General features: G+C 35.9%; 1 protein-coding gene across 4 annotated transcripts in view; it reads left to right on the top strand.

Annotated features, from left to right (window-relative positions):
• The first annotated feature begins 8,685 nt into the window (after nucleotides 1-8,685).
• LOC138704960 (folylpolyglutamate synthase, mitochondrial-like) overlaps nucleotides 8,686-25,149 on the top strand; it is a 154,332-nt gene continuing 137,868 nt past the window's right edge. Inside the window, exons 1-2 of one of the 4 annotated variants that reach the window (XM_069833437.1) lie at nucleotides 8,686-8,849; nucleotides 19,502-19,623. In XM_069833437.1, coding sequence (XP_069689538.1) covers nucleotides 19,609-19,623 — 15 coding nt within the window. In that variant the 5' untranslated portion in view covers nucleotides 8,686-8,849; nucleotides 19,502-19,608. Of the gene's footprint in view, nucleotides 8,850-8,907; nucleotides 9,112-19,501; nucleotides 19,624-25,149 lie in introns of those variants that run through there. The other 3 variants (XM_069833435.1, XM_069833433.1, XM_069833434.1) reach the window with 3 other exon arrangements.

The raw sequence follows: 25,149 nt of genomic DNA, 5'->3' as shown, positions 1-25,149 counted from the left end.
TCTTCCTTTTTTATCATTATTGCTTGTTTAACTTTCCAGAGTACCTATTAAATACCATACTGCAATTTGAAGAGCTGACAATTTAAATATGTATATATGTGATTTTACGATTACAGTTTTGCAATTTTTGCTAAAAATACGTGCCTAGGGATTCTGTATTACGAAACAAACAAGGAAGTGTGAATCCTCCAGGAAATTAGGGACATATGGAATTCCTATTATCATAAGATCTTCTACAACGTAATAGCTATTTTGCAATGTTTTCGTAGCAACAAGATGGCGTCAGGCCCATCAAACCGGCTTCACTCCGTCCAATGGTATTAAGATGCTAGTGTCTACTCTATGTATTCTGTGCTCGTTGGGTCGTTCAGCCACTAAGGTGCGTACACACTTAGCGAACGAACAACGAACGAATGATGAAGTAAAACTTCGTTGTTCGTTCGCTGTTTGAAGCGACGTACAAATTGTCAGAAAACATTCACATTCGCTGATTGTCCGCTATAAAGGCAGACGAAAATATAATTATAGCAAGTGCAGGCCTGTTTCATAAACACAGTAATAATATTAAGTAATAGTATTACAGTCATGAAAACAATTTTTTTAACCGACTAAATTCTGTTTCATAAACGTTTTGCACGAGTCATAAAATACGTACAGTAACCAGATGATTTGAGGTTAAGGCTGACAAACATAACCAAGTTGGTCTGCACTCTAGAGCTATTTATATTATTCTCTCTGTTAACAGTTGTTGAATGAAATAAGTTTTAAAGTACTATCTTTAATAACAACAGAGTAAGTCGTAATATGTGTGAAGGTTTGGGAGACAATTTATTTCAGATAAGATTGTAAATCACTGCAACTCGAAGTTATTGTTTCTGTTATTTGAGTCAGTTGATTTACGAGTAAAAGAAACAATATGATAAATCTAAAATATTGTGAACAGATATTTATCATTCCTAATTGTTCACGTCTCTACTGTTGTAAGGTTTGCAATTACAAAAACAGTGTATCAGTGACAGAAGCATGTGTGTGCGCGCGCGTGTGTAAAACTTGCACCTCGTTATCTAAAGAAGTACCATATGAACATGTTAAGCAGTGAAAACTTTTGATGACAATATTGTACCAACCTTAAGGACAGTGTTAACGACAGGGTTGGTGAACCCTGCAAAGCGTCTTATGTAAGATATTTTCAAGTTCCGTTATAATTCGGAATACTGCGCAAATACTTATTGGTGCAAGCGTAAATAAATACACATAAAAATTACTCTTTTACCAAAAAAAAATAAATAAGGAATGCAATAACGACATAAGTACTTACGCGGTGAAGTCGTTCCTAGAAAATATCATGTTTGAGTTTGAAGGTGTGGATGTTGTAGAAGATTAATGTTATGACGAAATTAATAAAAATACTGAAATTGTCTTAATGGGTTTTTATTGCTGATTATGTTGTAAGTAGTGTGTTCAAGAAGTTATCTGACTATACAAAATGCAAATATGTTCTAATTAGAGATTGTGATGTGGAATTGTAGATGCGGTACCTATAAATCTCGTAAGATAATTTTCGTTTATGCCCTCAATAGGGGTGGTTTAAAGTAATCCATATATTTTGTAATAGATCTACTTGTTGATATATGTCTGCAAAAGATTTTGGCTCACCAAGATCTTCACAATGTTAATTAGTGAAGAGTATATAGATTCAGGTTGTCACAAGTATACATTGAAAAAACATTTCAATAGGTACAGAAAATATTAATATTACTGTATTTTGTGATGTAAATGTCCCATAGGCATATATTTCTGAACAATTATTATAATTTAAAAAATGGCGAGAAAGGAGGGAAAAAACGTTAAGTTCAATCATTCAAATAACATAAAAAAATGTAACATATACAGTAATTACTTTCTAACAGTTCTATACTGTAATTGAATTTAATTTAGGTTTCACCCTTTCCAATTGTTCCTCTTTTACAATTAGATAAGATAGTTTTCAATTTCAGCCTGGTCCATCTACATTGGCGCCTATGACAGTTTGTAAGTATTTGTAAGTATGGAGAGGGACTTTGTTAATAATTCATTTTGTCTCTGATGCTTTTTAAAATGGGGAAAAGACGTGAAAATAACTTGAAGAAACAGAGTTTTTTGCGAGAAGGTCTCCAATTAAAAGGTCAACTATTTCATTATATTCGTAACTTTCTTGCATAAGGTTATAGGATATTCGTTGTCTAAAATTTCTTGGACGTCGGACAAACACTCCCTCTTATTCACTATTTGAGTCAGAATTGTCCATTTCAAATGTTTTCACGGTTTTATCTTCAAAATCTAACCCTACATTGGCATTTACTTTTTACAAATTATTAAACTATTACTTAAAATACAGTCATGGAACTAACGTTAATATTATTAATAAATTTAATTACCTCTGCTGCTTTATGAAACACTTTAGTAATATTGTTATTTATTTTAGTAATAATACGAGCGTTTACAGTAATAAATATTATTATTAACTATTACTTCTATGAAACAGAACAGTAATAATATTACTTAATGTTATTACTATTTCAGTAATGGTATTAAATTATCTCGTTTATGAAATAGGCCCTAGGGGAAAGTTTCAGTACACGGATACCTCACTGACAATAATTATCTTAAAATACTAAAAGGAGAGATTTGTCTGTGTTTGTCGTATGCGCATCATGCTTACGAAAAGACACTTTTCAGTGCCAATAATTTATTTTGTGTGCACAATGTTGGAACTTTGTTATTTCTGGGCGTGAATTTGTCCAAAAGGAACGACATATGTTTATACGCGAACCAAGTTGACTCGTACACTTCATCACTCCCCATTTCATATCTTTTTGTGGACTTCTGTCTTTCCCTCCGGAATGATGTCAGTAGGGATTCAATTTTCTTTTTTACTTCTGCTCCCTACAATAAAAAAAAACATATATCTACTGAAAATAAATAAACAGAAATAATTTTCAAATTTTGCACGTGTTTGACTCGCCTATCTTGCAGCTGAACATCTTTCCAATAGGTTCCCAAACATCATGTTTTCTTACTTTATTGTGGTTAGTAGGATGCTTGGGATTCCATGAAGTTTCCTGCTCCCTACATGCATTAATAAGATTTATAACAGCGCCTTCCGTCCACTCCAGTTTCGACATCATGTTAGTGAAATTGAACTAAGCGCTGCGTTCTGCTATGAACTACAAGCTAGTGGCAAATCCCGTCCACAACGAATACCAACTTCCTTTGATGTACCGACAAGCGACGGATCACTTCCGAAGGCAAACCAAACGATCAGTTTGTTGCGACGTACACACGTACCGATTTCAATCGTTTGTCGTTCGTTCGTTCGTTGTTCGTTCGCTTAGTGTGTATGCAGCAAAAGTGAATCGCTACCCCAGCGCTGTCCCGGCTGAACGCAGTCAATGTCGCAAAAAAAAAAAAAAAAAAAAATGAACCCGGACCTATTCGAGTTGCGACACGAACTTGGGATGTGTCAAACTTACTACATTTAGTGCTCCGTGTGGCCGCTTCCTTTTAACTCAGTGCAGTCTATAATTCCGTGCGTTTTTTTTATGAAGCGCTTCATGCCTTTGCTGCAGCAAAATGAGGGTCGAAAAAAAACGTAAGTAGGTCAACTGACTGCAAAATGGTGGACAATTAATATTGGCTTCTATTTCTGCCGTAATAAATTTAACCCTAAAAGAACCAAACATGTTAAATAATTTCGACTTCCATGATAATGACATGGAATTATTATAACTAGACGATTTTGACAATAATAAACGTTGCAAAAGACCAAAACACCAACGAGTTAGAAGGAGAAAGATATAGAGTGGTCATTGCGCCGCCATGTTTGAAGAAAATTGAACGACCATCGGTAATGAACTTATGCGCCCAAAACAAAGTGGGCGTGGTGATAACTGACATTAGAATCGTCAGCTGTCTTAATTTCGTTTGCATAAATCAGTTAACCTAAGTGGAAAAACCTAGTATTTCGTCAAATACGTGCTAGGAACTTAATCTAAACTTATGTACGCTAAATTTAAAACACTTGAGCTATTCCTAGAAGGAATGCTTAAAAGAATAACCTAAGCAAAATTATCATGTAGTATGACAAGAAGTCCTAGCAAATATACTGAAGAAAATGTTAATATTCCTAGGTTCTTTTAAATGCGACCTGCAAGATTGCCTATAAAATGAACGAGTATGATTCGGATGATCTTATTAAATTGTTTTCCCAGTCTCTACACGTTGCAAAACTATTTACTATACCATAAGATATAGAATGAAAGTAGGCCCTAACTGTAGTAAACAACCTTTACCTCCAAGCTTGTAACGTGGGTGAAACATGACAAAACACGCTTTTAGTTTTTTTGTTATAGTGATATTGATATTGATTTTATTGATATAGTTCACAAGTACAAAACTTAATAATATAACAAAAGATCTATAAACAAATGTAGTTCTACATACTAAAGATACAATTTCCTAGACTCATTATTTTATTGCAAATCTCAATAATTTATTGGTTCAAACTTGCACTTACGTCTGGTTTTAGTGCATGTTTAAACCAATCGTGATAACCATTAATACATTAAACCTTATTTTATCAGCTCCTTTTCACAATTTAATTGTAATTATTTAGGTCTTACTTTAATAATAACTTATTATTCTAATTTGGTGATCAGATGTCGACATACTGTAAGTCATGAACCTGAATTAGCTGACTCGATACATTCTATATGTAGGTTGTCTTTATTTCTTACAATATTTCCTTGTCAGCAGAAACGTTTGCGTAACTTCAATGAAGACTACCGCATACCTGCTTAAAAACAAACTTGACAAGTTGCTTACATAATCAACCTCAATTTAGTTTCATTATTGTGTCGCATGTACTCATTATCAATTCATTACTATTATAATGCCTACTGAATTTATTATAAATGCATTATTATTGAAATTAAGACATATTAGTAAAGCAATTTATAAACTCAAAATTATCTTCTGAACCTTTACTAAATAATATAGCTATCTGAATACATTAATAACTACCTTAATTCTCTATTTTCAATTTTTATTATTTTAAAACCTTGACGTAATTCTATCTTCTTTTCAAAACCTGTCTGCTTATCTAATTTAATTAATAATAAGTGTTTCTAATTTTAGGAAAATCTAGTTTTTGCTGATGCCTATCTCTTAGTAGGTAGTTTCGTTCAGTATCTATAGTTTTGATTGAATCTACTTTATTTCTGATAGAGTTTCTATTTGTCAATTTACCTCTTAATAACTGTTCGTCACCTTCTCCTACTCCATCGGTCGGTATCGCACAGCTCCTCCATATGGTAGCACTTCCTCTCGCGCACCCCGGACTACCAACGGCATGTGGCATTCTTATAAATTGCTCTTCACTTGCACTGACTTTGCCGGTTGATCCACAATCGCTTCTCCTTGTTGAGTTTTCACTTGCGCGCCTCAGCCTACCCTCACTAGTCGTTCTCTCAGTCTGTGCCTCAGCTCCCCAAACAGCATCTTCACTGGTTCCAGCATCTTCTTCCATACTAGGTTTTCCTTCTTCACTCTTCTTTCTTCTAAAGGGATCTGTGAAAACAGTGTTCTCTAGTTTACTTAGGTATGCTCTAATATCATTCACTCCCGTAAGCTCATCAATTTTTCTATTTGTTATTTCTGATTTGTTATAGTGAAGTATAATTATTATCGAAATGTGAACGTGAGGCCAACAGCCGGCTGGTCTGTCTGAGCCTTTCAAGGGCTGTGGCACCACAGATAATTATTAGTGTATAATTGAGCACCCACGTACAATAATGGGGTAAGGAGTTACGAAATATATTCATACTTACCCCATTATTGCACGTGGGTGCTCTATTATGTTCTTTCATGTCCTTCCAGTCAAAATACTAACAACAATACGACCTACCCCAGAGTTTTGCGTTATTTTGGATGCGAGTGTCGAAATACAATTTTAATATTTGATTGCTATTACTAGGTTTGAAACGAAATTGTAGCGGTTTTATCCGTATTTAGTTTAACTTTATTACTAGTAAACCATTTATTTGATTAATCGTTTGTCTTCGAAATAGGCCTACTTCTTATAAGCTATAGCTCATCGTCGTCGTGTATAAGCAGTAAGGACAGAAGGAGCAGAAATAAAGGATGCCGGTGTCGAAATACAGTTTTAATATTGTATTGCTATTTGTTTTTCACTGGGTCTGAAACGGAATTGTATTGGTTTTATCCGTATTTAGTTTAAGTACATTACCAGTGAACCATTTATTTTGTTAATGCCGGGCGTTGTTACACATTTATGCATGAAAAAAAATGCTGCTAATTAACAAAACTATGGACTTAACTACATAAAATTTACATGAAATATGATATATCAGTTGTCTTTTTCCTTTTGACATTGCAGTTCTATGCAGCACACACAACAGGCATGTTTTTTCTTCGTTTTTTTGTACTCCTTACCTCCGTTAAACAACATTGTAAGCAGACGAATTTTTACAAAGGTGGGCGCTTAGCTCAGATCTGCCGTGTTTCGCGGTGGCACCGCAAAGAGCGCTGTACAGGACAACATGGCCACTCAATAGTCTTCTCTTTCTAACACATTGCAAAACACATTCCGCCATGATGGATCGTGCAGCAAACTCGTAAAGCGAAGTTCTGATTTGCTGCACGCTTGCTACAGCGCTGCTGCAGCGACGGTGAAGCAAATGTAATAAAAGAACGGTCTTGCTGCAGCGCTTTTACGTCTTGCTTTAAAAAAAAAAACGCAAGGATTCTGTTGACAACGGGCGGACGGTCGTTCAATTTTCTTTCAAACATGGCGGCGCAATGGTTACTCTATAACCTCTTTCTAACTCGTTGGTTTATTGGGTCATGATTCATTCATTCATGAACGACTCGTTCACAATCTCTAATTGCGTTATAATTACGTATATATGTGGGAAGAGTGAAGGGTAAACTTGAACTGTGCAACCCTTTTTTTTTATGACCCGGAGACGATTTTGATATGGAAAGTAGAGATGGGGTAAAACGTGATTTTTCACTCACCGGTGAAGCAGTGACAGCTCATTTTCGATCACGGTGATTTTACTCAGTGATCCAGCGATTAGAGGTGATTTCCAGTTGCCAGTGATGACGAGAGACCGGATCAGCTGATCACTAGTAGAGCAGTGATCTAGTGAGTGGGGGCGATTGGGAGTGATTTCTCACTACGAAGTGCGAGCAATAAATTGTTTTGAATTATTGGCGAATGTGATTATGATCGTAGAAGCATTAATGTTAAAAGAATGAAAGGAATAAGATAGGCTATTATGAGTGCATTGAGAGTGCAGAGAAAAAACAGAACTAACTCAGAAGAAATATATTATGGTGAAATCAGACACATTAGTTGGGATTATTTGCGGATTTTAAAAATAAGAATAACTAACTTAAATACCGGTATTGTGTAATTTTCATTTGGCTGTATGTAAAATAAAGGTGATAAACTGATAAATGTGGTTGAACAAAGTGATATTTGTAGGCCTGCATTGTTACATCAACCTTAATAATATAGCCTCTCCCTTCTTTTTATTCACACATTCCACAGTTATAGTTTGGTTAAATTACTACAATATATGGTAATATTAGTGGTAATTCTCCAGGAAAGCTATATCTAAGAAGGCAAAATATTCTTTAGCTTAACTGGCTTCTGTGATGTAGGTCTATAGATATAATGATAAACAAGTGACTTTAGTTTGCAGGTACAAATACTTTCAAAATATAAATCGTTTTATGCTTGCCAGTATATTCTAACGCATTGTTTTAGCCCACCTTTTTTTTCGTTATTTAACGATGCTGTATCAACTACTTTGTTATTTAGTGACGATGGAATTGGTGATGAGATGGTATGTGGCGAGATGAGGTCAAGGATTCGCCATAGGTTACCTGACATTCGCTTTACGTTTGAAAAAATCTGGGAATCATTCCAAGTGTGAATCGAACCTACACCCTACCGCAACTCCAGCAAGCAAACGCGCTACTGCCTGAGCTACGGCGGTGACCATTTTCTTGTTACTAGGTCTAATTAATTTTTTCTTGAATGAAAAAAAAATCCGATTTTTTAATTGCGCTTCTGTAATTTCACCAAGCTGACTAGTGAAATTTTTGCCTCACTGGTGACCAACACAACATTTTTAAAGCCCCGCTAAACCGCTAATTACCAACATAACATGAGAGGTGTCCAGGACGAATTAATAGAGAAATGGTCATATCTCTAGTATTGCGTCATGGACCTCTAGAGTGTTACATTTGAAACAAGTAGGGGGCAGAAGGGCTATAACAGTGCATTAGAGTATAACCATTGAACTACTTTTATGTTGAAAGTTATGCCATATCACTAAGTTGTTCAACTGAAATTTCAATACTTTCTTTCATCACAAACCATTACAAGCTTACAAAGAACAAAAATCCATGTAATGTCAAGCAGTTCAAAAATTGCTCAACAGGTGTCTGAAGACTGCAATGTAAGACATGTTGAAATCACTGAGGAAATAATGATTCGTTACAGCTGTTTCTGGTGCAATGAGTAAATCACTGCTTGATCACTGTTTCACTGGTTAATGAACAGTTCACTCACTGGAGTGAAAGTGATTTTCTAATCACCGGTGAAAAATCGCTGCTAGTGATTTTTTCTTCCATCTCTAATGGAAAGGAAGACTAGGTTTTTATCAAGCAACTTCAAAATGTTTGGTAATATGAGAATGGTTAGAATATATCTTATACCCACGACACTAAATTTTGTGAAGCAAATACAGACAATAACTCGGAATAAAGATTATGAGGTACCGATATAATATTATTAAATGAGCTTCAGTTATTAACTATCATTTGTATGTATAGTGTGTATTGTTATAGTGAGTGTTTTATGTTGGTAACCCATACAGTTTTAAATGTAGAAATACAAGGACATACAGACTAGATATTAAGATTAATAACGCCGATTACGCAACAAGTATACTTCAAGCTACATTAGACAAGTAAATATTTTCTATGATTATTGTGTCGCATGTCGACATTATTAACATTTCCACGATGGATTATAAGGTTAGGAATTCTGTCAGATTAGTAATAAATTAATAATTAACAGAACCGTTTTGTTAATACAACTTGTCATTGGTTTACATAATTTATTTTAATAATTAGTATAGTATTTATAGTAGTAAACTCTGAGCATGGGATTAGCATTAAATGTAAATCAACATGATATGACCTATTTGTTCCAGAACAATTCAACGCACACATTCGTTAAATACGAAGGAGAGTCGAAAAGTAACCTTAAAAATTGTTTTATTAATTGACTATGTGCAATAAGACTACGAACACTTCAACACTTTTCAACATAGTCCTCACTACGTTTAATGCAAGTGTTCCTGTTATATTATGTTGAAAAGTGATGGAGTGTTTGCAGTCTTAGTGTACATATTCATTTAATAAAACAATTATAAAGGTCAACTTTTTGACTCTCCCTCGTACATACCAAATAGTACGAAATACACCAAAATAAAATAGTACCAGATCTACCTTGAAATATATTTCCTCAGATTTTGTATAAGTTTTCAAAGATTCTCCTTACTGTAATAATTTTACATATTACATATACACGTTGTAAGAGCTCGGCCTAAATGGATAAGTTGTCCACAGTAAACAGATGTGTAAAATAACGCCACCACGTGCAAGAATAACGTAAGTAGGGCTGCTGAACCATTAAGATGACTAATGTTGCTTACAAGCTGGACCACAGTGAATGGACCGTCACGGAGCGAGGTGGCTCATAGGGTAACGTTTGAACTCTCATTCAGGAAATCCCGGGTTCAAACCCCGTGGACGACCAATTTGACTTGGGTTTTTCATGATTTCCTTCAGTCACAAAGGCAAATGCCGGATTGGAAATTGACATACCATGATTGATAACCACCTTAATCATTAATATCATAAACATTAAAACAAAATATACGGTATAGTTCTCGCAAGGAACGATTACCGAAACTTGGTTATGGCGTTACTGTCTATTTTGACGTGTGTATGTAGGTACGGCGAGGGAGCAAGAGGTACAGGCCGATGGAAGTACTGCCTTTCCCAAATAGATGAACAGATGGGGACATCACTTGTGGAAATGAAGAGCGTAGCAAGAGAAAAATTCGAAGCGAATTAAACGCGCAACATTATGTTTACGAATAAAATAATGGCACTCTGTGAGGGGAACACTCCATCACTACATAATAAAATAAACGCACATGGAAAAGACACGTATTCACATGCAGTGGAACTGAAACTAAAACCGTAATGCAGTATCTCAATGCAAGACTGATTCTATCAATGTCGTTTCTCTTTCGACTGTACTCTTGAATATCATTCAAGTTATCTCGTGGCCTTTCTTGTCGCCCGCTCTTCCTTATCGAATTGCTTCGTTCGCATTCCTGTCGTCGGTAATTCCTGCTTGCGAGACCTATAAATCAGTTACATAAAAACAAGGCATCTATAGCACATGACAATAGAACCAGAAACTCAACAATAGTCATCGATCTGGTGATAAAGACAAAAGAGAGATGTCCCTTGCACCAAAAATAAATACATTTTTACGTCGTGTAAAAAATTGTAATGTAATAAATTCGTTTCACTATGCGACCCATCTTTTTTTTTTCTTTTTTAGTTTACTTTTGCACAACTTTTAGGGTGATATTACAGTCCAGTATATACAGTCACGAAGCTTGAGTTGTGAGAGTGCTAGGAACAATTGACTGTGCCGATACTACTTCGCATTATCTGTAATGAGGCGATATTAGCGATCCTAGTGGTTAGCAACTACCTATGGATGCATATTTACTACGTATTGAGCTTCGTTACTGTATATACTAGACTGTGGTGATATCGCGTGTGTAGCATCTTTGTCTTTATCAGCATATAATGAAAATAAATTAATATATATTCAGGTAATCTTCGCGAGAGCGGTAAATAATAAATGACCTTTTGGCATTGTAATATTGGTCGAGGGAAAATAACTTGTCTTTTTACGAAAATGCTCGCATCGGCGGTCATAACTATCGTGAAGTTTATTAATATTCATTTTAAAGGGATGTAGAAGTAAATTTGATAATCCTCCAGAAAAGCTACACTAAGAAAAGTCACAGTTTCCTTTTGCTTCACACTCGTCTGTGATAAACACGTGATTTTAGTTTGCAGCCACAATTACCGTACTTTAAACACAATCTTTTCATACTTTACCTATGTATTCTAATGCATTGTTGTAACACTCGAGGACGCACTACAAGGAAAACTGATCTTCCTGCACCTCTCGCACCTTATGTTATCCTTGCACTTGAACGACTTCAGAATACAGCGTAAGTACACACGTCGTTATTGCATTATTGAATTATTTATTTTTGGTGCAAGGGACATCTCTCGTTTTTGTACGTATTTATTTATCTACCCTTGGACCATCAATAAAAACCATGTTTTTTTTTTTTAATTTATAATATTAATGGCTCAATGGCAAGTGAATATATGAACACACATGTTAATTTGTTCTTAATTATTGTGGTTCTTTGGTGTGTAAAAAATGAAAACATAGAAGTGCTCCTGGCACTAAAATATATTGAAAATTAAATGCATATTTTCACTTGTTTTTATTCACGTAAACAATGAGGCTATGACAAAAAATTACCTTTGTACACAATCGACACTGCAGGGTGTAACAGGACCTCGCCGACAAATTGCTAGGGATTGTAGGCCAAGCAGAGAAGATAATTTTTTGTTAAGGAACATAATACTCCTAAACACTTCGGATGAGTTATGCGCAGGTAAAGATGCTCGCCCATAAGGTTCAGAATTGAATATACAAAACGATTGCCCAAATCTGTCGAGCATGGCAGGATTCTGTTTGACGTCGTCAAACGCTGCATTTATTTGGTCAGTCAGCTGAGCTCTGGTGGCAACTGGAGTTACGCAGACCATACTTTTGACACACACCCATAGGAAAAAATCAAGGGGCATTAAATCAGGCAAACACTCTAGCTATGTAATAGGTCCTGCTCGTCCAATCCAATGTTCCCCATAGTCGATGGTTAGGTGTGCTCTTGTGTCGACACTGAAGTGTGCTGGGGCTCAATCATGTTGGAACCAGAGATTGCAGCGCACAGCAAGCAGTACACTGTCCAGTGTGGTCTGCAGGAACTGTAGATAAGCTGCCCCAGTTAACCTTGCTGGCAAAATTACAGGTTCAAGCAGATAAGTACCAACAATTCCAGGCCAGATGTTGACAGAAAACCTGTGCTGATGATTGTGAACAGCAATTGCATGTGGGTTATTATAATTCCAGATGTGATTATTCCTACTATTGACGTATTTGTCACGCATAAAATAGGCCTCATCTGAGAATAACACCTGTGTGGAGAAGGCACACATACAGAAACCACTGTACAAATTGTATACGATGTACAAAATCTTGTGGTCCTACTGTCTGCACCCTCTGAAGGTGGTACACGTGTAGGTTGTACTTCCTCCATACCCTCCAAATGGAATGGTGACTTACGCCCATAGCACAGCTACAGCATGCGTGCTGGTTGAAGATTCTTCACTAAATCGATCAACCACAGCGTTCTCAAAATCCGATGTCCTCACATTACTCCTCCTGCCGCCAACGAACTGAGGACGAAAATTTCCCATTTCTCCAAGGCATCCGTTGGTGGACTGCAGCAAAGGTAGTATGGTTTGTATGTCTTCTGCTAGGATACTGCTGCTCATACATGTGATGACCCTCTCTTCCATTTCCCTTCGCCTCACTGTAACATAATTATAATCATATCTCTGAGTTCAGACAATTCGTACTCCAGGTTGATTGAATCCACACAACAACAAACCAAATCTGCAGATATGTACTGCTACGACAGAGTGAGGGCTTACAACAATAATGTATGGGTTGATTATGGTGCATGGTGTGCGCATAACTCATAAACGACGTGTTTGGGAGTATAATATGTTCCTTAACAAAAAGTTATCCTCTCTGTATGGCCTATCATCCCTATCAGTTTGTCGGTGAGGTCCTGTTACACCCTGTATATTCACATTGGTTTAAAGTGATTTGTTAAAGAATATATTCAAGACTTAATTTGGAAACATGTTAAACTAATTATCCTTGTACAAACAACAAATGCTCCCTGGACCAAATGATCGTAATTTAATTTTAATAAAATAAAAATTAAGAAACATTGCACCAAAATATAAGCTCATTGGACCAAAATGATCGTACAGCACCTTCAACTTAAGATGCAACCCAGGCACTGGCAGGCGGGGAGTACTCTCAAGCAGTAACACCCAGCAGCGTTGTGCGGTAATTGAACTGCTAAGTGGCCCGGCATGCATTCTTTCTACCCATATTTAATGTTAGTTTATTTTCCCTAAAATTAATTTAATGGTGTTTATTTCCTTACTTTAAGACATAATATGTTCAAAATGACTTCCACCAGCTTGAATACAATGCTCACACCAGCAAAGAAGATGATGAAATACGCGATCCAATTCCTGCCTTGAAATGCTGGAGATCACAACCCTAATATTTTCTTGAAGTTCCTCTAATGTATGAGGATTGTTTACATACACTTTATGTTTTAACTTTACCCCAAAGGTAAAAGTCACATGGTGGTAAACACCATGATACATTTAAACTTAAACAGAGCACAGTTCACCAACCACGTTAAATGAAAATTAAAACTGACCAAACATGTTCACACTTTACAGAAGACAAACTGACACAAATTGCATCCTGGGTCACACAACACCGCTGGGTTTTCTTGTTATAGAGAATGGTCTATTGCCCATCCACCCTCCTGCCATGATCAGGGTTGCGTCTTAAGTTGAAGGCACTGTATTTTAATTATGATATTTAAATTCAATTAGAATTAAGAAATATGTTAAACTAATTATCCTTGCATCAAAAACGGATGCTTCTGGGACTAAATGATTGTATTTTAATTATTTAATTACTTCGTAGTTTCGTTGGTATATTTTATGAAGAGGAGGTTATGCTTGGGATACCTATTGTTAATTGTTTTATTTATAACAGTAGGCCTTGACTGACCGAGTATACAAGGACTCTTGCTCTGAGGGGCAGAGGTCGAGGTTTGGGATGGCCCACAAGATGTTGCTTTATTTTTTAGTATGGAGTCTCCATGTACTATATGGAACTGTTACCGAGAGAGGTATTTGACGCAGGCTTTTGTAATGATCACATTTGTGTGTCTAGAGTGGTGTTTCTGCCGTCCAACCAGCAGCAGGTTCCCCCCTGCTACCACCTCTGCTTGCATCCTTGAACTCCTGTTGCTTCGACGAATTAAAACTTATGTACTGTGTTACATTAATAATATTCGGTACTCATCTGTTTCATTAAATATAATTTACTAAATTTAGTATTGTTTTTCTATGTGAACTGGGCGGCCAGAAAATTTACGTTTAAAATTTTCCCTTGTTCTGCTATGCCATTTGTTTTTCAATATGTATGGAAATTGACACTGGAAAATATAGCACAATGCAATAAACTGCACTTACATTTAGCTGATTCACTGCTGCCTTTACTTGAGACAGACAGACACAGCTAATTTTGGGGTCAGGAATTCACCAACCATGCAACTTTCGCGTGGTGATCTCTATCTCTCTTTCTCTTATTCCTTCTCACTTCGCACCTATACAAAACAGCTGATGCCTATGGGATAACATAAACACCAGTCAGGAGCAATAAAATAAGCTAAAAATTGGGGGATTCACCAGCCATGCAGAAAGGGAAAACGAACTCGTGAGATTAGTTGACTTGAACTCATGAGAAGAATTGAATCGACATGTTTAGTGGTTTGTCATAAAATAGGGATGTCCAATTTTTAAAACTTGTTAAATTTATTAACATAACATAGTACGTACGTTTTAATCCAGCAAAGTTCTGTGAGTTTGCTGATGCAAGCAGCAGCGGTAGCAGGAGGGGGGACCTGCCACTGGTCAATCGACAGAAACCCCATGAATGTTCGCTGGGACTCACTGTAATAGGATTGAACTACCTCCTGATATAAAATTAGGGCCAAAATCAATTCGGGAGAAGATCGCTAGAATATTCGAATTATTATTATTATTATTATTATTATTATTATTATTATTATTATTATTATTATTATTATGGTGCATTTCATAATTAAGGGTAAAAACATGTTGGAGATGTTCAGCTCGCCTCTCTGATTAGTGCATCTCTCTGTTCATCTCGCCATGCATCTCGTATCTTGCCTCAGCAGAACATAGTGAAGCAGTTCACCTCGCCACACTTCTCGCCGTTCAATATGGTGGGAAAAATTCCATTAGCCACTTAGTTCCTTTCAGAGAACACATTGTAATAAACATTAATATACGGGTTGTAAGAAACATATCAGACTTGGTGAATTGTGTCACTTGTATCAGCAGCTAAAGATATTTCCAGAGAGATCGTACGAATATTTAATGACGTCTCAATCAACTTTCAATTATATCTCGACCCTAGCAGAATCTAGAATCCACATACATACTCGTAAACAACCATTTACTGCTGAAGGGAGGTGACTGTATCTCTCAGGTAACAATTATATCTAATAATGTACTATAATTAAATTGTAGCAGTATGGGATGAGACGAAGACTATGGTCATAGGAAAAAAAATAAAGAAGTTAAACTTGTGAATTTTAAATGAGGCAGTAGAGCAAGTGGACAGCTTCAAATACTTGGGGTGTACTATAAGCAGTAACATGAGCTGGTGCCAGGAAATCAAAAGGGATAGGAATGGCCAAGGCAGCTTTTAATAGACTGTGGACTTCTGGAAAAAGAATTAAGGAAGAGACTAGTGAAATGCTTTATGTGGAGTGTGGCATTGTGTGGGGCACAAACATGGACATTATGACGAAGTGATGAGAAGCGACTAGTAGCATTTGAAATGTGGATATGGAGAAGGATGGAACATGTGAAGTGGACAGACAGAATAAAAAATGAAGCTGTGTTGGAAAGAGTGGGTGAAGAAAGATGATGCTGAATCTGATCAGGAAGAGGAAAAGAATTGGTTGGGTCACTGGCTGAGAAGAAACTGCCTACTGAAGGATGCACTGAAAGGGATGGTGAACAGGATAAGAGTTCTTGACAGAAGAAGATATCAGATGATAGACGACATTAAGATATATGGGTCATATGAGGAGACAAAGAGGAAGGCAGAATATAGGAAAGAGGGAGAAAATTGGATTTGCAGTGAAAGACCTGCCCTTGGTCAGAACACTTAATGAATGAATGAATTAAATTGTATTATTTATCATTAGCAAAAAATTCATTTTCATAGTTTTCTGTCCATGGGTAAGTTTTTCACAACAAACCAAGCATTTTCCAATTTCCTATTTTTCACCTTCCTCTTGGTCTCCACATACAATTCAAAAATCTTAATGTTTCCTATCATCTGATATCTTCTTCTATCCCGAACTTTTTTCCTGTTCACCTTTCCTTCCAGTGCATCCTTGAATTTAAAAACTCACGATTAACTCGAAAACTTTAAGTAATGGAAAAATTTTGAAAACAAATTTGAAATCAGCGTGATTATTTATATGAAAATCCGGAGTTTTAATAGACAAAATTTTAGTGTGTCTGCATACGGAAGTTCACCAGGTACTCCTTTGTTTAGCTCCCCATGACTCGAACACCAGTAAGAATTTTGAGCAGAAGCCATTTTTAAAAGTAATTTACATTCTTTCTAAACATTTCTCTTGCTTTGGCCACCCTCTAAAGAGAAAAATAAAAAATTTGTCGCTTATCAACTTTTGAGGGTGTCAATGCTTATTTTGAACTGATCACTTCGAAGTTTATTTATTTTTTTTTTCACTTCCCATAAAAGATACTGATTTCGAATTTTTTTCTATGCTTTCCTTAAGACATTTATATATGAATCCTGAAAATTACAGCGCAATTGCTTGACTGTCATAAGAGCTACGACGTGATAACATTTAATGTGGTGAAGATTGCTCTCAGCTTGCTAAAGTCTTTACAGAGCCCTAGATAGAATAATGATGTTTCAGTGCGACATCCAACCAATCAGAGCGCTAGTTTCAGGCAGCTGCATCCTGAAAATCAAACCAGTTTGATTCCTGCTGAACGGCGAGATGTGAGGCAAGGTAAATGGCTTCAGCATATTTTTACCCATTATGTATAGTTGGCTTGTTTCCTAATCGCCACACGGCGAGATGCGTGGCGAAGTGAACTACACGAACATGTTTTTACGCTAAGAATATGAAATACCAGTAATTAAATTTAAAAATTATTATGAAAAAATGATCAGTGTAATTAATTTAAACTTTCCTAACAATGAAAATTGTTATGTGTGTGTGTGTGTCTAATGCCTATCCACTTCACTTTCGTGATTCGGGTTCAGCTTATTAAGGATAGATGACAAGATTGTGACCCATTTTCAAGTTGCACACAACTTCAGTGGGTCTGATGAAGCTATTTCATCTATCCTTTAGTTTAGTCTGCCTCTATTGTGTGCACCATCGCCTTCTCCAACTTCTATTCCATCTTCTTCATTGTTATTCAGTTCTGGAACTTCGAAGCCCTCGGCATCGAGATATTTCATTATGTTGTGGAGTATAAAACATGACAAAATGTCGAACGGTATTTTATGGTGGAATTCATATCTTGCTCCGGAGAATGGGAAAGTGATGTTTTAACTACCCAAACGTCTTTCAGTTATGATACACACTCTGGTTATACATGCATTTAGGATCTTTGTACTGGAGTTCTTAGATTGGAATGGAATGAAATTTCTGGAGGGGACCCTACAACCCAGCACTGCGACCTTTCACGATATATTGTGCTAGCCCTCAAACTAGGCACATCCCCAAACCAGCTCCAGCTGACTGCACTAAGGCTTGCCTTATACCCAGGTTTCAACCAGGCAAACCTACTCGTCCCTAGGCCAGCCTCCTATATGTGTAACCAGCCAGCATTTGGGGAATGCTATGGAAAGTTGACAGAATGATGTCAATGCCTAATATTGGAAAACAGGATCATCCCGAGAAAAACCTCAACTGCGACTTTGTCTTCCACAAGTGTCACTTTGCATTTTTCAATTAAAAATCCCAGGCCTGATCGGAGCTCGAACCAGACCGCCTGCATGACAGGCTGAAGGGTTGAGCACTTAGCCATCACAGGCGTGAGTTTTTAGATTTCTATACAGTGTAACCAGCCAGGGCATGATTCATAACCTGCATCACCGAACAGCATTGCATTAGCATGGCATCTGGACATAATTCTATAAATGTCTAGATTTTTTCCAAATTCGAGAATTATGTAGCTTCAGAGCCTCGCCAAGAGACATCTACACTAATGAACATTTATTTCTCCTGTGTTAAATGTAGTCTGCACGTTAATGTTAGGGGCTCATTTTCTGTTTATATATTCATCCTCATGAAGGTGTGATTTTTTTTTTATTTGCACGTAAGTGCAATCTTCTACTTCTAAAGGAAGAGGAAAATTGTAGAACTCCTGGCATTTTGTTTATGTATAGCAACATTAGCAAGAAACTGGGTCCTTCCTAATTATTTTCTATTAGTACACGTGAAAATGTTTTGATACAGTACTGTGATGAATGTACTTTTTGTTCATGTTTAATAGCACCACCTCTTCTTTCGTCTGCATGATCAAAAAAATTATCGGCCATCCACCGCACATTTTCTTTCGAAAATTTATGTAAAGTTTCGCAGTCAAATACGGTTGAGTCTTTACGCACTTTTTGTTCTCTTCTTGAATGAACTATCATCATATACTGTGCCATTTCACTTTACAAAGCAAACGGGGTCACCTACAGAGATAGCTCAGGAAAACATGAAATATCTGAGTAAAAAGTGATTGCTTTTGTTTCATCACACCAAATTGCAGCAGATAAGCATTCACTCACCACCACACAAGGACCAAAGGCCAATCTGGAGTAGACTGTCTCCTCAGGGATTTTTATCATCCACAGGCAATTCACGAGTGAAAAGAGAATATTCATCTTTTATCACATCACCCAATGAATGTTAATCAGGATAACTGAAACTCAGTCTCGACACAAGTGAAGGTCTATCAAAAAACTGAAAATGTTGATAATAGTAAGAGTGAAGTATTGATTTTAGGAAGTAGCCACGCTAGAAGTATTTCCACACTTTTGAAGTTGAAACTGGATGATGAGTTTGAGGTATCCAGTGTATATAAAGCTTTTGCTCCCCTCACAAATGTTGTTGAGAATATGAAGAAATTTGAGTTAAAAATTAAAGAGAGTTAAAGAGAGAACATGTAGTTGTAGTGGGTGGGCCAGGTATAGCATGGATAACAATTATAACTATTGTATTGAAAAAGATGTCAACATAATTGAAATGAGCAGCCATAGTACCAATTTGGGATTCCTCAATCTTTTTAGCAGGTACAACAAGCCATCCATATCTTCACAGGAGGGTTTGGAGTGTGAATATACGGCTTGAGCAGGCTTTAATCAGATCTGGGGCATCACACATTGATTTGATAGATATGTCATATAAGAAGGTATGAATATAAATTACATGGACTGCATCTGAATGGTAGAGGCAAGAAGCTCGGTTCTTATTGTTAATAGCATCAGAGGTAGCCATGTTAAAAAGCAGAGTTGTATTATTCCTGTGTTAATGTTAGAACTTCTCCTTTTTTAGGTTAATCTCCCACCAATAAGATGTTGGGAACAAGTTCAGTTAAATTATGAATATCCTGAAGTTTCTAGTAACAAATATTCTGAACGCAGTAACTTCACTGTTTTTCATCAAAATATTAGAGGATTGAAACAAAAACTGATGATTTGATCACTTCTTTAGCATTTCAGAATTATAAACCTCATATAGGCTATTATGTATAATTGAACATCATATGAAACAACAGGAAATAATGTTACAACCATCTTTACATGGATATTTATTAGGTTCTCATTTCTGTAGACATGTCTTCCAAAAAGGGGGTATTTTTATTAGAGATTATGTTTTATTTATTAAAAATGATATACCGGTATGTAATTTTTGTGGTGAACAAGATATTGAAATCTGTGGGATACAAGTTGTTGTGAGATATTAACTTTTATTATCTTATGTGTTTATAGGGTGCCTATGGGAAATTTAAAAAAATTATAACCAACTTAAATTTATTAGTACTGAAAATACTTTACAAACCACATCCTGGTATGGAATTCGTGATCTGTGGTGACATAAACATAAATTATCTATCAGAAGGCTTACATAATAGTAAACTAAGCTCACTTTTTCAGACTTATAACCTTAGTCACACAGTATTTTTCCCAAGCAGAATACAAGCAGGAAGTTGTACAGCAATGGCGCACCTATGAGGGGAGGGGGGCTAAAGGAGCTCAAGTTCCCCTCCCTCTCACAGAACCAGATTTTATTGTGTATTTCCAGTAAAATGGAAAGAATTTTTCATTCTCAAGCTAAGTTCCCTTACTTTTACTTCTGCTAGCGATTTTAGTCATGCCTTAGTGATATTTATAATTTAGCAATCTTTGAGTGTTGGCAGCCCTACTGAAAGCACATGCATCACTCCTGTCGATAGTGTGAGAATATGCCTTACCGAGTGCGAGGCGAATAGTTAGGCCACTCATGGCAGCGGCCTCATCATACCCTTGACCTCTTTAGATAGGCCTATTTTATATTGATATTGCACTCTGTGCATCCATGCAATTATTTGTGCTAAACTTCCAGCTTTTACATTCTCTAGAGGCATTTATTATAAAAATTTCTCATATACTCGTATATACAGGGTGGACCTAAGGTCCACACCTGTGGAGTAATGGTTAGCGCGTCTAGCCGCGAAACCAGGTGGCCTGAGTTTGATTCCCGGTTGGGGCAAGTTACCTGGTTAAGATTTTTTCTGGGGTTTTCCCTCAATCCAATATGAGCAAATGCTGGGTAACTTTCGGTGTTGGACCCCGAACTCATTTGATCAGCATTATCACCTTCATCTCATTCAGACGCTAAATAACCTATGATGTTGATAAAGCGTCGTAAAATAACCTACTAAAATAAAAAAAATGAACCGTAAGTAATGTCAATAATTCTGGTGGTGATTCCTTGAGTAAAGAGCAACAAAAAAGTAAAATACCATTTTGCTATATTTTGAATAGTTTTCCAGAAAAATGTGCATTTTAAAATACATGAATTATGAGAACTTGCAATGCTGCGTGCTACAACGAGCTGGGAGTAACACATTAAATTGTGTTGCTCTGAACAAACCCCTCTACCTGGGTGTTGAAGGTCAATGCCATCATGCAATGTACATTCCATTTAAACTCGTAAGAAAAAATACAAATGATATACTGTCTAATTTTTGTGTTTAAACTGTGTTATTATAACGGAGAATGAACACTGCTTGTTTCAAATTAATCAAAATCTTGGATAATTTAAAATAAGCTCTACAACCTAATTTTAATTAAATGTTGAGAGAATACAGGCAATAAGACACGCTTCTTTCAAACTAAATGGATAAGATTGAGAAATATTTCTACATTCCCATTTCAATTGAATATTCTAGAGATTGTGAACGATAATGATGCATATTTCACGTTATGAATACAAAATTTTAAAACATTTAAAACTCTGAAGGAAAAAATAAAAATACGATATGCTTATTTCATGTTGAAGTAACGAACAAAATTAGAATAGTAATATTATGAAACAAGTGTATAATGTTACAGTTTATTACATGAGTAAATGTTATGAAACGGATGTAGTAAGTTTCGTACCTTTTACGAATGTAATAATATTGTATAACATTATAAATGAGTTTCATACACTATTTTTTTTTGTACGACAGTATTGTAAAAGATTATTAATAAAAAAATAACATCAGATTTGTAATGATGTATTGTTTGATATCATGGTCTATGAACAAAGAGGTTGGTATGACAAATTTGATATATATTAAATATTATAGCACTGACAAATCATTTCATAATGTTAATCTCATGATATAAGATATGCCTTCTTAATAGAATTCATGATGTTTTAGTTGTCATGGTAATATTTTACAGCAATAGTACCATAATGTGGCATATTAAGCACGATTTTCACTAACGATAAAAACTGTTTATAGTGCTGATGTACAAACAATTTTATTTTCGACTTAATTTTAATTACATATTCGGTGAACACAGCCAATAAGAAAAGCTTATTTTACATTATACAAATGTAATTAATGATTTAAAAAATCTCCTTTTGTCATACTATGAGCATTTTCTTCAGCCAGTTAGAAATAGTTACCTCCCACTTTAATTTTTAAAGTAGTAATCGGTAAACTTACATACAAGAAATCAAATTTCCCGAGCCATATTTGAAAGCAATTGTGTTACATTCTTTTTCTCGTTGTCTCACCCTTCCTTATATACACGAGCTGCATCTGTCACACTGCAGCAGGATTTAAAATTTATTTGCGGAACAAAAACTTCCATTGGTTTGGATCACATTTCTGCACATTTAAAGATAAAACTAAAATTCTTTCTATTATTTTAATGTACCGAAGTACATATGATATTTCCATGCAGATATTCTGCTCCATCATACGATGAAAGATTAATGGAACGGAGAAAAATTCTCTCCGGCACTGCGATTTGAACCTGGGTTTTCAGCTCTACGTGCTGATGCTTTATCCACTAAGCCACACCAGATACCCATCCCAGTGTCGGACAGAATCGTCTCAGTATAAGTTCCAACTCTTGGGTTCCCTCTAGTGGCCGCCCTCTGCACTACGTCATAGATGTCTATGAACGTAGGACTGAAGTCCACACATGTGCTGAGGTGCACTCGTTATGAGTGACTAGTTGGCCGGGATCCGACGGAATAAGTGCCGTTTTAAATCACGAAGTGATTTACGCAGTCCTACATTCGTGATTTAAGATGGCACTTATTCCGTCGGATCCTGGCCAACTAGTCACTCATAACGAGTGCACCTCAGCACATGTGTGGACTTTAGTCCTACGTTCATAAACATCTATGACGTAGTGCAGAGGGCGGCCACTAGAGGGAACCCAAGAGTTGGAACTTAAACTGAGACGATTCTGTCTGACACCGGGATGGGTATCTGGTGTGGCTTAGTGGATAAAGCATCAGCACGTAGAGCTGAAAACCCGGGTTCAAATCCCGGTGCCGGAGAGAATTTTTCTCTGTTCCATTACTCTTTCATCGTAAAATTCTTTCAATAATTTATTATCATAATACACTCTTCTCTTAAACTGACTGAGCATATTGGGAATTAATTCAATAGCTTTCCCAAAATACGTTATGAAATGTTTCATATAATTTTTTTTTTTCTCGAAAAGAAAGGCAAAGAAGCAAAACTGTATTAAACTTTTTTGTTTTAAATACTTAACTCAAAGAATAACCCTTTGAAATTAATGACATTATTTACGGTTTCAAGCCATCATCATTTATCTAGTACACACAAAAAGAAAAAATTGTTCAACAGAAACATACCACTCGTCTCATCTGAAATAACTGAGAAACATCTTGCACCATTCACATCTCAAACTATTTTACTTTTAATTACAGAATCACATGATTTCCTGTTTTCCAAAGCCTAAGTTCTCTTTCCATCATCAATACTTAAATGAATAGATAATTTCTTTCTAGACATTATATCTACAAAGTTACCTACTTTGAATGTGACAATGTTATGATACTGTGACTCTGATAGTGCAGGAATGCTTGATTTTGTACTTTAAATATAGCCTATGTGACTTTCTGTATGACCCAATCTTTTAAATTGTGACATACTCTGAAAATGAGATTTAAGTACTGTACTTTAGAACAAGCAGCAGGCGAGCAGACCTACTAAAATTTTTCAATAGGCTCATATTTTGTAAGTTAGTGTCCTTTATTCCATAGTGTATTTGTGTTTGTAAATGTAAGAAAATATTTATAATAAATGAAATTAATATTTAAATTAATTTTAGCTATATATTATGTTCTCTGAAGGTAACTAACATTACAAGTACATTGTATTAGCTAAAGCCCCTCCCTCCCAAACCAAATCCTGGGTGCACCCCCGATTTATAGATAAAATAGACTGAATTCCTATTCAACAGAACGGTTTTTTTCCTTGTATGGAGGAGAGACCCAAAGGCTTACACTGAAGCCTGAGGCTTATTGTGCTTACCACTCCTGTGCTGTGAATGATTGGATAGCCCAGGCTATTATGATATTGATGATGATGATGATGATGATGATATGTATATTAATGATGGCAAAATGAGCCGAGGTCCAATGCCAAAAGTTACCCAGCAAATCTGCTTCAATTCGTTGAGGGTAAACCCGGGAAGAAACTCCAACCAGGATTTGAACCCAGGCCAACTTGTTTCATGGTCAGATGCACTAACCATTACTCTACAGCAGTGGACAACAGAACCATTAATCAATGGCCTCTCTGATCATAATGCACAAATTCTAAGTGTTTCCAATGTCAGTGTTTCCAAAATGTCAATTTAAAAAAAAAAAAAAGATCGTAAATGATGAATCTTTTCATCATTTAAATTCATGTCTACGAATGAATCTTAGGAAAATGTAGAGTAAAACTTCATTTATACGTTTTTATGGGGATGTGAAAAAAAAGTACTGTAATATGGGGTGAATAAGAATAAATATAATGAGTGTTAATTTGTTCACTCGTTACGAATAAAAACAGAAACACTCTTATTATTATATTTAGTCTTTGACACAAAGAAATAAAAAATAGTAAGAATTAGTCCATATTCACCCCATACAAGTGAGGAAAACGTATAATTGAAATGACATTTAATTACATCTGAAATAGCATTAGTAAATATTAATAGCATGTGATTATTTTACAAAAAAAGAAAACAGTCGGTTACAAACACGCTTCCTCTTTCTTCCACTAATTGGAATTCAAAAACCAATCAGCCTTCTCATCATATCAGGTTAAGTCTACTGTCAAAATAGTTTCAGTTTGGAGGGGTGTTAGGATAGCTGTATTCATTGTGGTCACAGCTTTGGCACTTGTTTCTCATTGTTTAAAATGTTCCAT

The sequence above is a fragment of the Periplaneta americana genome, chromosome 8 (assembly GCF_040183065.1).
Source record: "Periplaneta americana isolate PAMFEO1 chromosome 8, P.americana_PAMFEO1_priV1, whole genome shotgun sequence".
In the NCBI taxonomy this organism is placed as follows: Eukaryota; Metazoa; Arthropoda; class Insecta; order Blattodea; family Blattidae; genus Periplaneta; species Periplaneta americana.
Note: the sequence above shows the minus strand (reverse complement) of the source record. Positions and strands in the feature narration are given on the sequence as shown.